This window comes from Oncorhynchus keta, chromosome 31 (assembly GCF_023373465.1).
Source record: "Oncorhynchus keta strain PuntledgeMale-10-30-2019 chromosome 31, Oket_V2, whole genome shotgun sequence".
NCBI classification, from domain to species: domain Eukaryota; kingdom Metazoa; phylum Chordata; class Actinopteri; order Salmoniformes; family Salmonidae; genus Oncorhynchus; species Oncorhynchus keta.
The window spans coordinates 9,184,396-9,199,134 of record NC_068451.1 but is presented as its reverse complement, the minus strand read 5'-3'; the positions used below and the strand labels follow the sequence as shown (position 1 = coordinate 9,199,134).

Genomic DNA, 14,739 nt, shown 5'->3' with positions numbered 1-14,739 from the left:
TTCTTTGGCCAAGAAACACGAGCAATGGACATTAGACCGGTGGAAATCTGTCCTTTGGTCTGATGAGTCCAAATTTGAGATTTTTGTTTCCAACTGCCGTGTCTGGTACTGTACTTACTCTGACACTTCAACACATATGCACACTCACACATAATACGTACACACATTTGCCACACACACTTACACACTCTATCCTGTTGCCTAGTCACTTTACCCCTACCTATATGTACATATCTACCTCAATTTCCTCGTACCCCTGCACATCGCCTCGGAACTGGTACGCAATGTATATATCCAAGCTATCATTGCTCATTTTGTATTTATTTCTCATGTTAATGTATTTTTTCTATAATAATTTTAATTGTTTTATTGTATTCTGAATTGTTGGGAAGGGCTCATAAGTAAGACTTTCACTGTTAGTCTACACCTGTTGTTTACGAAGCGTATGACAATTTAAAATGTATTTGGTTAGATTTGTATTAGATGAGTGGAATGTATAGAAAACCACACCTAGACCACTATGAATTCACATTTGAAAATGCTGAAGCATGCTATAGTGTTTGTGTACTAATTAATTAGACATACACTATACGCACCAGTGGAGGCTCTTCAGAGGAAGGAGAGGACCATCCTCCTCAGTGAATTTCAGAAAATGTTTAATAGTGGAACATTAAAGTTGTTATTTTTAGATAAAAGTTTACTAAATATATTCACGTCACCAAATCATTTATTAAAACACTGTTTGAGAATGAAGGCCTACAGTAGCCTCAACAGCACTCTCTGGGGTAGCACCATTGTATAGCCGGAGGACAGCTAGTTTCCATCCTCCTCTGTACATTGCCTTCAATACAAAACCTAGGAGGCTCATGGTTTTTAGCCCCTTCCAAAGATGACAGCTTCTGGAGGACGTTCTCCAACATATCAGAGCTCTTGCAGCATAAACTGACATGTCCACCCAATCAAAGGATCAGAGAATAAGTATAGTACTGAATCTATAAGCTACAGCTAGCACTGCAGTGAATACAATGTGGTGAGTAGTTGACACAGAGAGAGAATGACAATAGTTGAACAGTTAACAAAATAATTTTGTCAAAAATGAAGGAAAAGCAAGAGAGAGTAATATATTTTTTTCCCACTTTCACTTACTTAGCTAGTGAATACAGCTAGCTAGTTTAGCCTACTCAAACACCCGTGTCAAACAGAGAGGAATGCTATGTTAGTTAGCTGGCTATGGCTATCCAACACTGGATTGATTTATTGTCACCAGGCCCATCGGTGTAACTACTAAACTGCTTGCTGTACTGCATGATTGTAGTGGGTTTCTAACACGTTAGTTCTAGTAGCTACGTTGACTATGACGTTAGCTAATATGGTGACACAACGATGTAGGCTGTGTATAGTGGTTAGTGATTATGGTATGAAGGTTTAACTTGGAAATATTATTTTGCCTGGTCACAATGAAGTCCACAAGCAAAGGAAAAAGTTGAGAGGAAGAGAGTGCGTAGATGCGAGATAGAATCATACAATGAGCAGAGTGATCATGCCGTTTGTATGTGGCGGATATGAAAGTGAACCGTGTTTGCTGGTGATCAGGGGTGTATTCATTTCGCTGATTCTTAAACGGAAGCAAATGGAACAAAATTTGAATAAAAATACCTGATTTGTCCATTAGAAACTCTCGTTTGAAACTGTTTGGACTTATGATTACACCCTCGATCACATCGATGCATGCAAGAGTGTGCAAGGTGGTATTGAATGTGTCACTTTCTGTCACCTTGATTGAACAAAATGTTCTCTCGGCCTGTGTGCACCTATATTGTAAACTATTATTCGTAGTCTAAGTTGTAGCAACCTCATGATGGCTATAGGGAATATTTGATTATCATGTAGTAGCCTAAACCTATTGATATTACATTGAGCTGGGTGAATGGAATATGAATGACAGTCATTCAATATGCTGTAATAGAAATAAAAATAACGTCTTCCCTGATCTAAAACGGCATGACCACCACTGATATGCACCATGTACCCTCTAACAGTTCATGCAGTGACTTATAATCAAATCATGATATTGTGTTATCATGTCTGTATGTGTGCTCTTTAGTTTGCTTCAGTTGATGTATAACTTGACTTTCACTACATTGTGATGTGGATATACTGTCCAGAATGCTCTTTAGGTTTTATCACCCAAAAGACATGGTAAATCTCCTGTCAGTGTTATCCCCCAGAGGCCCATCCTCAGTAGAACACACACACAATAGTTAAGAATACTCTATTCTGTTGCATAAAACAACCATTTGATGCAATAAAAGTATTATAACATAATCTTGCAATTTTTCCACCATATTGTAAAGAGGATATAACACAGCATATATTTGTGAAAAGATTACTTTAATTCTTAATTGTAAGCTAAATGTAAGATCTCTTGTCTTAGAAGATACAAAAATGTTTTTTACTATGTTCACAGTCAGATGAATGACATCAAGCTAAAGATAAAACTGATTTGCAAGAGGGATGAGATTTCAGAAACATTCACAGATAGTTATTTGACTCCAGTTCCCTCTGCAAACTGGCACCTAACCAGATGTGCAACATTGTAGCAATACTGTAAAGCGATATAGTCCTTCAACATCATTCATGAATCCTTACTCAACCTCAGGTTTCCTTCTTAATAGTGCAATACAACTTTTATTGTTGTTGCTCTGGAGAAGCAGAGTCAAATCAACTCCCTACTATTTCACAAACTGTCAATAACCTACTTACGACTTCTTGTTAAACTTCACATCCTCAAACTTGACTATCCTCCCTCCTTCAGTCTCCACCTCCTTTTGCTCCCAAGTCTCCACTTCCCCATTCCTTTGCTCATAACGGCGGATTCGCACCTTGCCTGTTGTTGGGAGTGGGCATGGGAGACCCTTCAAGGCCTCTTCGTAGAGAAGCTGTTTCATGACATTTTGATTGGGTTGAGCTATGCCTGATGGAACCAGAGTATTACCATGGTCTACCTTTTGGAAGGGGAGTTGGTGAGTTCTTGACCTCAGGCTTTGGCAAGGCTGCTCGCTCCCATCTTGACGGGGAAGGTGAACGCTGTACGGGTTGTGGTTGCAGTGTCGCCTTGACCTCAAACTTCAACTCAGTCTTTGGCAAGGCTGCACGCTCCCATCTCGATGGAGAAGGTGCTCGCACAGGAGCTCGCACTAGCGTCTTGACCTCAGGCTTTGGAGAAGCTGTACGCTCCCATCTCGATGGAGAAGGTGCTCGCACAGGAGCCCGCACTAGCGTCTTGACCTCAGGCTTTGGAGAAGCTGTACGCTCCCATCTCGATGGAGAAGGTGCTCGCACAGGAGCCCGCACTAGCGTCTTGACCTCAGGCTTTGGAGAAGCTGTACGCTCCCATCTCGATGGAGAGCACAGGAGCCCGCGCTCTTGACCTCAGGCAGGAGGCCCCATCTCGATGGAGAAGGTGTCTTGTCTTGACCTCAGGCAGAGCTGTACGCTCCCATCTCGATGGAGAAGGCGCTCGCGCAGGAGGCCCCACTAGTGTCTTGGCCTCAGACCTTGGTAAAGCACTGCGCTCAAATCTGGATGGAGATGGTGAACGCTGTACAGGAGCTTGAGGACTTAGTGTTGTCTTGACCTCAGGCTTTGGAAAAGCTGCACACTCAAATCTCGATGGAGAAAGTGAGTGCTGTACAGGAGCTTGAGGACGTGGCAAGGTGACTTTTACCTGAGTGTGAGGAAAGGGTGTCAGAAGATGTTCTCTTTTTCCCCCCCCGGTGTTGCCGCCACCGCTATCTATCCCTGCCCTTTGTATCTCCGGCATGATTCCGGCCATGGTGGCCCGCACTGTGGGGTCACTCTGCACCATCCTACAGACAGCGTTACAGTACTGCTGGCCTTGGAGACTGAGGATCTCCTGGATCTTAGTTGGACAGACACTGGGGGTGTACAGCCTGACTCTGGCATAAAGTTCGGTAATGATTTTACCCATAGCCCACACATCCGAGCGCTGATCTCTCTGGCCCCTCCTCTGCAGGACCTCAGGTGGAGAGTAGGCCTCATTGCCCATATCCATGGCAGAATTTAGGCCATTGCGGAAGAATTTGGCAAGTCCCATATCAATGATCACAGCTCTGTGAGTGTCATGCTCTACCTGGAAGAGATCATTTGAGAGGGGTGGAGAAATATAGTTTTATATCTAGTCTATTTATTTACAGTGATAACGTGATAATGATAAATAACAGATGGACAACTGCTTCTAAAGTCTTGCATCATTAATGACGAACATCAGAACATCAGAACAACTTTATTGCCTTTCTCACCATGATGTTCTCGGGCTTGAGGTCCTGATGGACGATATCTTTGCTGTGTAGGTGAAGCAGTCCTTCACACATGCCTGTGATGATGGTGGCCTTTATAGATGGAGTCAACTGTGGGGAATAAAGGCTTTGATTATCAACCGATGAGCTAATTTGCACATAGAAATGTTTTAATAAAGTTGGGAAGGCCCCCTGAAAATCCTGTAGGCATAGATACTTGTTAAATCAGATATTACAGACAAACATTTTGCTATGTGAACTTTCATCAACACTGTCACATGTGTGTTTAGTGGCAGAAGTGGGATCCATAGACCTACCTGTATTTTAGATTTTTGTGATTTGAAGATGGTTGTCTCCAGTTCCTCTCCAAAGATGAACTCCATGGGGATGATCCACTTAGAGTCCTTGAGTGTTGGATTACCCAGAAGCTTCACTATGTTAGGATGAATCGCTTTACTGGAGTCCCAGATCACAGAGGGGGTGTGAAAGAAAACGGAGAGAAAGGGTTATGAGAGGCATTGGACTACAGCAAAACCAAGTACTTCTGTAATGCACTTTTCATCAGCACCCTCATCAACACCATCTCTGACGTCATCACCTTTTAGCAACATACCATGATAGCACAGTGTCTGTCATACTCACTTGTATACTTGACACTCTCTCTCCAGGTCTCTCCTATTGATTAAGTGTTGTGGCACCTTCTTGATTGCAGCCCAGGTGTCATTGTACTTCTCCTTGTATACCTTCCCAAACGAGCCAGCAGCAAGAGTTTTGGTGGAGTACGCCATCTAGGGGTTTGGTGGGGAGTTGGCAGTGAGGTCAAGATCCAATAGAAATGTTAAACATTGTGACCAAAAACAACAAAAGCATTCACCTCTGCATACCATTTTATCGTATTACTATTGTTAGGGTAAGTAGCGGTAAGTGCACCCTACAGAGTCACTTCTCTCAAAGTTACAAAGGGAGAATTCCAAACAGAAAAGGATAATGAAGTGGGAGAGAAGGGTGTGCATGTTGACTACAAATTAAAGCAAACAGTGCTGAAACTGTAGAACAGAGGAATTCTGCGGACAGTTTATCATATAGTAAGGTGGAAAATCTGTTGGAAAAAAAAATCATACTGGTATTCTAATCCATAAAAAAACAACCAACTCTGAGGCATTCCTAAATCCCTGTTAGCACTATTTATGCCAGCACAGTCAAATGTTGTCAAACTCTACACAGGAACAAAAAAGTCACATGCTGTGTTATGTGTCGTTGGCATAGTAGCAATACAGTGCCTTTGGAAAGTATTCAGACCCCTTGACTTTTTCCACATTTTGTTACATTACAGCCTTATTCTAAAATGGATTAAACAAATACAAATCCTCAGCAATCTACACACAATACCCCATAATGACAAAGTGAAAACAGGTTTGGAGAAATCTTTGCAAATGTATAAAAAATAAATACCTTATTTACATAAGTATTCAGACCCTTTGCTATGAGACTTGAAATTGAGCTCAGGTGCATCCTGTTTTCATCAATCATCCTTGAGATGTTTCTACAACTTGATTGGAGTCCACCTGTGGTAAATTCAATTGATTGGACATGATTTGGAAAGGTACACACCTGACTATAAGTTGGCATTGCATGTCAGAGCAAAAACCAAGCCATGAGGTCAAAGGAATTGTCCGTAGAACTCAGAGACAGGCATGTTTTGAGGCACAGATCTGTGGAAGGGCACCAAAACATTCCTAAAGCATTGAAGGTCCCAAAGAACACAGTGGCCTCCATCATTCTTAAATGGAAGACGTTTGGAACCACCAAGACTCGCCGCCCGGCCAAACTGAGCAACTGGGGGAGAAGGGCCTTGGTCAGAGAGGTGACCAAGAACCTGATGGTCACTCTGACAGAGCTCCAGAGTTCCTCTGTGGAGATGGGAGAACCTTCCAGAAGGACAAACATCTCTGCAACAGGCCTTTATGGTAGAGTGGCCAGACGGAGGCCACTCCTCAGAAAAAGGCACTTGACAGCCCGCCTTCTGGCAAACTCCAGTTTGCCAAAAGGCAACCTAAAGACTCTCAGACCATGAGAAACAAGATTTTCTGGTCTGATGAAACCATGATTGAACTCTTTGGCCTGAATGCCAAGCAAGGAAACCTGGCACCATCCCTACAGTGAAGCACGATGGTGGTAGCATCATGCTGTGGGGATGTTATTCAAGGGCAGGGACTGGGTGACTAGTCAGGATCGAGGGAAAGATGAACAGAGCAAAGTAAAGAGAGATCCTTGATGAAAACCTACTCCAGAGCACTCAGGACCTCAGACAGGGGTGAAGGTTCACTTTCCAACAGAACAATGACCCTAAGCACGCAGCCAAGACAATGCAAGAATGGTTTCGGTACAACTCGCTGAATGTCCTTGAGTGGTCCAACCAGAACCCGGACTTGAACCTGATCGAACATCTCTGGAGAGACCTAAAAATAGCTGTGCAGCAACACTCTGCATACAACCTGACAGAGCCTGAGAGGATCTGCATAGAAGAATGGGAGAAATTCCCCAAATACAGGTGTGCCAAGCTTGTAGCGTCATACCCAAGAATACTCAAGGCTGTAATCGCTGCCAAACGTGCTTCAACAAAGTACTGACTAAAGGGTCTGAATACTTACACTACCATTCAAAATGTTGGGGTAAATTAGAAATGTCCTTGTTTTTGAAAGAAAAGCTGCATTTTTTTGTCCATTGAAATAACATTCAGTTGACCAGAAATACAGTGTAGACATTGTTAATGTTGTAAATGGCTATTGTAGCTGGAAACAGCTGATTTTCTATTTTCTATATCTACATAGGTGTGCAGAGGCCCATTATCAGCATCCATCACTCCTGTGTTCCAATGGCACCTTGTGTTAGCTAATCCAAGTTTAGCATTTTAAAAGGCTAATTTATCATTAGAAAACCCTTTTTCAATTATGTTAGCATAGCTGAAAACTGTTGTCCTGATTAAAGAAGCAATAAAACTGGCCTTCTTTAGACACAAATGCTGATGCTCCAGATATGAGTATCTGGAGCATCAGCATTTGTGGGGTCGATTACAGGATCAAAATGTCCAGAAACAAATAACTTTCTTCTGAAACTCATCAGTCTATTCTTGTTCTGAAAATTGAAGGCTATTCCATGCGAGAAATTGCCAAGAAACTGAAGATCTCGTACAATGATGTGTACTACTCCCTTCACAGAACAGCGCAAACTGGCCCTAACCAGAATAGAAAGAGGAGTGGGAGGCCCCTGTGCACAACTGAGCAAGATGACAAGTACATTAGAGTATCTAGTTTGAGAAACAGATGATTCACAAGTCCCCAACTGGCAGCTTCATTAAATAGTACACGCAAAACACTAGTCTCAACGTCAACAGTGAAGAGGCGACTCCGGGATGCTGACCTTCTATTATTTGTGGCTGAATGGCAGCAAGTCCACGCAGCAATGTTTCAACATCTAGTGGAAAGCCTTCCCAGAAGAGTGGAGGTTGTTATAGCAGCAAAGGGGGTACTAACTCCATGTTAATGCCCATGATTTTGGAACCTTTCAGTGACCATTTGTGGCCTGCCATCAGATATAATGTGGCCCCTACTTCTGTTCTCAACACTACAATGATTTAAAAAGAAATCATGTTGGGAATGACAACATATTACAATAATAAATTCAGAGCTTATGCTACAGTATTCAAACAAAGAGGTAATTGTTCAACTATGAACATGCAGAATATGAAAATGGCATTTATTTCCCGTAATGTGCAGTTTTCCTAACATTAGCTTTTACAGAAATGGCCACATTTGGCAAATTACATTGACACCTCTAAAATAGAGCAATAACTTGTTCAACCCTCTTTACATGACATACATTTCATTCAGTGGAGGCTGCTGAGGGGAAGACGGCTCATAATAATGGCTTGAACGGAGTGAATGGAATGACATGTGTTTGATGTACTTGATCCCCTTCCCCCATTCCACTTCAGCCATTACCACAAACCTGTCCTCCCCAATTAAGATGCCACTAACCTGAGTTCATTGGATACTGATACAACACACAAAATCTCCTGTTCTATTTTACAAAAGCAACGTTGATTAACTTCATGCTTGTTATACATGGGAAATAAATATCCTAAACCTAACCAGCTAGACAGTGTTATCCGCATGCTAAAACTGGGGAGAGAGGGAGGAGAGAATTCACTTTCTGTTTCGTCTGCTGTTGGCTTGATAGCGTTCACGCAAATGTTTTCCCACATGTTATTGCTGAAATAAGATTGTAATTGTGTCAATATGTTGTGAATATTTTGGAGGAAAAAAACCCCAGCCGTTTTCCATAACTAAGTGAAATGAAGTGCCACATGGTGTGTACCAGGTTACCATGTACAGTAGGCTACAGGCAATATGTTCCTCTACTGTGTGAGTCATAACAATTACAATTTTTATATGCGGGTCGCATAAACTGTAAACTAATAAATAATTTTTCAAGTAGGAACCCATTTATTTTAGTTAAATTAATATACAGCACCAACTACATTAATGTCAGATAAGGTCCATTATCTGCTACCTGGAATTTAAGATCAAATCCTATTAAATTATCCGTATCTATGTCAGTTTAGTTGTCAGTTTAGTATGCTCCTTTCTCGGGAAATGACAGAGAATGTGGTCAGTCTGTCATACACAGAGAAAGTGTGCGAGGCATATACTATTGTTGCAGTTGCGATTTTAGCATGTAAATCTTGGTGGGGCAAACTCCCCAAAATTATTTTAGATGGATGCCAGCAAAGCCACTACACAACTAAACAATATATTAATTGGACTATAACGGTGACAAACGGTGCCCACAAATTGTTAGGACCTACATAAAGTTGTCCCAACTGCAGTCCCAACACCTTATCACTGCTACACATGGCTATCAGCGGAGCCTTGACTGGCAGAGAAACAGTTAATTCAACCTCATCCACTGCCTTTTAAAAAACATACCTGATATGGATGACTTGCTTAAACAAATATGGTTTCTACTGACAATTGAGATGTACACGCTATGGCATAAGGGGATGAAGAGTGGATAAGAGGCAGTCTGTAATTTCGATTAAGACATTAATGAGCGAGCCTGGCCGGACGTTGTCAATATAACTATTTGTTCAGCACTTTTGAAATGTACAGCACCAGATTTCCGAACATGAACCATTCTTACAGTATTCTCCCTGTACACCAAGTCAGAACCGTAGGATAAATAAAGGGGTCATATAAGCAGACAATGAAAGCTCTTACAATTTTCAATGATAACATTTATCAAAAAACAGGTTAAAGGCTACATGTGCACCACCAAGTCAGAACATTAGGCTAAATTATGAGGGGAACAGGGACCAAATTATTAGGGTGAGGCAAATTATGGGCTACTAACAGCTTACTACACAACATACACTTAGTATTACTTTCTTAGCTACAGTATACATATCTCCCTGGCATATAACATAATTTATGTAGCAGATTACAAGACATTTTTTAATTTACGTTCTTGTGCTAACTTGAAGTGGAAGGTGTCACGGCGGTCCTTCGTGGGTAAATTTTGTCATAAACTTTGTCATCAAAGTCTGGCATTCTATGGATTTCAAGACAACTGGAGAAAAAATGTTGAATCATGCCGTTAGTGATCTTCAGGTTGAAGCTTGAGTTCCCGACTTGGAAATCCGAGTTGGATGACCATTCAAAACTAATTTTCTCAGTCGGAGCTCATTTTTTTCAGAGTTCCCAGTTGTCTTGATCTCTGGATTGACAGCATGGCCAATGTTGAATGTTTATCCTTTTAAGCTTGTAAAATAAGCCATTAAACCCAGACTTGGACCACACATCCACTCCACTGAATAGAAGGCTAGTGATTGCTTTGCAATGCTTGCAGTTAGCTACTGATTCCTTCCAAACTACTCAATGTTGAATTTGCGATTTCAAACTTGTTGTGTAATGTTTATGTCCAATGGCCAATAAGCACCGATACGTTTTATCTATAATGTCTCTTCATAATTGATACATAATGACGACTGCTAGCTTTGAAAGTATGATGTTGACATGATCAGTCCAAAGCTAATGTAGATATAACGGGATTTGATGTAATTTTATCTGTGGCCAATGACCTTATAAGAATATTTTGAAGATAAATACACAACGCAGAGGATGAGAGGACTAAAACTAGAGTACTAATGACGTTCTGTACATTGAGTCTGGGGCATTATAAATGACATCCTGTTCCTTTGTTCTGTGGAGAAAAGCTGAGGACAAGGGAGACTGAACATCTAACGCTCAACATAACATCTAAGATTTGTCCTTCTCAAATAAATCTATTTTTCTCCCCCTGATTTGCTTTGGAGTTTGTGTTATTGAAGAATAACATCAACTGCTAACAACCTTGACCCTTCTTGGATAGCCACTTCTAATATAACTCTATGGCAGCACCCAAGCACCTTGAATTTTGAGCTCTCCCCGTAGATTTTGCGGTAACGTAGTGTACCCATGAGTGACAGAACACTGAGCCAATCACGACGCAACTAGAGAACATTACCAACCCGTACCCGCCTTATTTTCCGCTAGCTGCCCCACCACCACGAAAGCACTGAGCTAAGCTGAAACACCTGCATTTTGGAGCTGCCTTACTCAAGAAAGCAAAAAAGAGACCATGTTTGTATGTGGCTTTATTAACTCAGTGATGATTTTTTTTTACATTGTTTGCAAACTGATATGTGACATGGATTAATGCCAAAATAACATGCAAAACAGGTAATTTTGCTAAACAGGTGGGGCTCAAAACAGATGGTCCTCTGCGGTAAGTACACCCTACAGAGTCAATTATCACAAAGTTACAAAGACAAAGAGAGAATTCCAAACAAAAGATGAGAAGGGTGTGTCTGTTGACTACAAACTAAAGCAAACAGTGTTGCAACTGTAGATCAGAATAATTACACATACAGTTTCACACATAGTAAGGTGGACGTTCTGTTGAAAATCTAACATGGTATTCTAAACCATTCAAAACCAACCAACTCTAATTGAGGAATTCCCAGATCCCTGATAGTACAGTACCCTATTTATGCCAGCACAGTCAAATGTTGACAAACTACAAAATCACAAAGAAGTCACATGCTGTGTTGTGAGTCAACCATTTGTCATTCATTGGCATAGTGTCACGTTCATTATAATGATTGGACCAAGGCGCAGCATGCTTAGAGTTCCACATATTTTAATAAACGGAAACTGAAACTCAAGCAAAAACAATAAAGCACAAACAAAACGTGAAGCTACTGGTGTGCACACAGGCAACTAACTGTAGACAAGATCCCACAAACACAATGAGGAGAATGGCTACCTAAATATGATCCCCAATCAGAGATGATAAACAGCTGTCTCTGATTGGGAGCCATACCAGGCCAACATAAAACATGAATCACCTAGATGACCCACCTTAGTCACTATCACGCCCCAACCAACAGAGAATAAACAGCTCTCTATGGTCAGGGCGTGACACATAGTATCAATATAGATTAGACACAGAGACACAGAAAGATACAGAGCAATAGTCACAGCAAGAAAAAGCAAGAGTAGGAATTCCAAGTGTAAAAGTCAGAGATGATGAATAGGAGCAAAGCTGTCTGAGGGAGAGACATTAGTATATCAAGAAAGGTATATACCTTTCAGTGACCATTCGTGGCCTGCCATCAGATATAATTGGTCCCCTAATTCCCAATACTAAAATTATATGAAAATATTTGATGTTGGGAATGACAACACATTAGAATAATAAACACTGTCTCTAACAAAGAATATTTCTAGTTTAAACCCATGTGGCTATATTAGTCAAATTAATATACAGCACCAGATGTCCATTATCTGCTACCTGGGCTTCAAGATAAAATTCTATTAAAATATCCTTACCTCAACCTCTGTCAGTTTAGTTCAGGAACGGCTGCTGTCTTGGTGCGTCAGGTTTAAACATAAGAGAATACCGCTGTCTGTGTTTTTTACGTCTCCTCTGCCCCACCCCTAAAGTAGTCACGCCCATTTCTTTGGAAATTACGGAGAATGTGGTGGTCTGTCATTCATAGAGAAAATATGCCAGGCGCATGTTTGTATAGGATGCATGGGGAGTGAGTACATCTGTTTTGTACCGACAAAACTGTAGTTATATGTAGAAGCCAGACAACAAAGTTCAAATTAAGCCTCTATAATCGATAAATTGAGTTGCGCAGCGGTCTAAGGCACTGCATCTCAGTGCTAGAGACGTCACTACAGACACCCTGGTTCGAATCCAGGCTGTATAACAACCGGCTGTGATTGGGAGTCCCATAAGACGGCGCACAATTGGCCTGGGTTTGGCCGGTGTAGGCCGTCACTATGAATAAGAATTTGTTCTTAACTGACATGCCTAGTTAAATAAAGGTTCAATTAAGAAATGTTAATAATTCCCCCAGAGCAAAAGACAAGGAGCAACTTGGAGATGCAAATGAGAGTAATAAACAGTTAAAGAATATCCAGGAAAACATAGCTAAAATGCTCTCAATGCTCACCAAAACAAACTAACTGCTACAATCTGTTGTCAAACTTTGGAACTATCCAAGTCAACATGGGGGAAAGGAGATCAAAATCCAAGGCCAGTCCATTTGATTCGTCCAGGACCTATCTGCTAGGCTGAGAAAAAAAACACAAGCGATACATTCTGTTTCAACAGTCAAGGAGGAAAAAGAGGAAGAGGGAATCAAATCTCAACCCCCGCTTCCTGGCAGTACTGTAGGTATGGAAGGGAACGCAAAGGATGGAATTCACAAGCGCAGATGAAGCCCTAATCAAGCTACAAGAAACCTTCCCATTTGGAAGGGAGCACCCTGCTCTGAGAAGAAGTCGTAGGAAATAACGATGAGCGCATCAGGCTACATACAGTGATGTCTTAGACCAGCTTATTGTAAGTTGAGACAATATCATTTTCTCCTCCCCCAAATTCAATCTATACTTTACTTTCCCCAAATAACTGTTCTTCTCTATGAAGTAACGATAGAAGTAGCCAATGCCATGGACTACATGGACACTGAAAAGACAATTCAAAGGGGGAAATATAGCATGTGTCAATAACTGTTCTACGGATGTGTGTGTGGGAGTGTGTGTGTGTGTGTGTGTGTGTGTGTGTGTGTGTGTGTGTGTGTGTGTGTGTGTGTGTGTGTGTGTGTGTGTGTGTGTGTGTGTGTGTGTGTGTGTGTGTGTGCGTGTGTGTGTGTGTGTGTGTGTGTGTGCGTGCGTGCGTGTATGAATGGACGGATTTGGGAATAGTGTGGGATGGTGAATATGAATATGTGTAGGAGGATGGGAGAGAATGGGTGTGCGGATGCATTAGGTATAAATTGGGCAGGAATTCATGAGAATGCATGGGAAGTTGAGAAAAGCTTGGCTTGGGTGGGGTAAAGGGGGGAGAAAACAGGGAGGGGAGGTGGAGAGGGATGGGTTTGGCTTGGTAGCGGGAGAAGGAAGGATTTAATTATACTACAGTGTAATTGTATACATGTGTGTGGGGCCTCCACTCTTCTCACTTCAGTCTCTTGGTGGACCCACTCTCCCCAAGTAGACTCTCACCAGCTACAATATTTTAATTAAACTTACAAGGTAATGCAAACTGGCCACAAAACTTAAGTGGCAGTTTTTCTCAAATGTACAGTGCATTCGGAAAGTATTCAGACCCCTTGACTTTTCCCAAATTATGTTAAATTACAGCCTTATTCTAAAATTGATTAAATAGCTTTCCCCCCTCATCAATCTACACACAATACCCCATAATGACCAAGCAAAAACAGATTCTTTCTTGCACATTTTTTCAGCCTCCAAGCTTCCTTGTATGACTCTACAAGCTTGGCACACCTGCATTTGGAAAGTTTTTCCAATTCTTCTTTGCAGATCTTCTCATGCTCTGTCAGGTTGGATGGGGAGCGTTGCTGCACAGGTATTTTCGATCTGGTTCAAGTCACGGCTTTGGCTGGGCCACTCAAGTACATTCAGAGACTTGTCCCGAAGCCACTCCTGCGTTGTCTTGGCTGTGTGCTTAGAGTCATTGTTCCATTGGAAGGTAAACCTTTGACCCAGTCTGAGGTCCTGAGAGCTTTAGAGCAGGTTTTCATCAAGGATCTCTCTGTATTTTGCTCCCTTCATCTTTGCCTCGATCCTGACTAGTCTCCCAATCCCTGCTGCTGAAAAACATCCCCACAGCATGATGCTGCCACCACCATGCTTCGACGTAGGGATGGTGTCAGGTTTCCTCCAGACGTGACGCTTGGCAATCAGGCCAAAAAGTTCAATCTTGGTTTCATCAGACCAGATAATCTTGTTTCTCATGGTCGAGAGTCTTTAGGTGCCTTTTGGCAAACTCCAAGCGGGTTGTCATG

The 14,739-nt window shown here is 41.7% G+C and overlaps 1 protein-coding gene across 1 annotated transcript in view; it reads right to left on the bottom strand.

Annotated features, from left to right (window-relative positions):
* Positions 1-2,372: 2,372 nt before the first annotated feature.
* The window catches only part of zmp:0000000881 (uncharacterized), a 34,962-nt gene continuing 22,595 nt past the window's right edge, over positions 2,373-14,739 (bottom strand). The window contains exon 6 of the mRNA XM_052489497.1: positions 2,373-3,163. Within this exon, the coding sequence (XP_052345457.1) occupies positions 2,992-3,163 (172 nt within the window). The 3' untranslated portion in view covers positions 2,373-2,991. The remainder of the gene's footprint in view (positions 3,164-14,739) is intronic.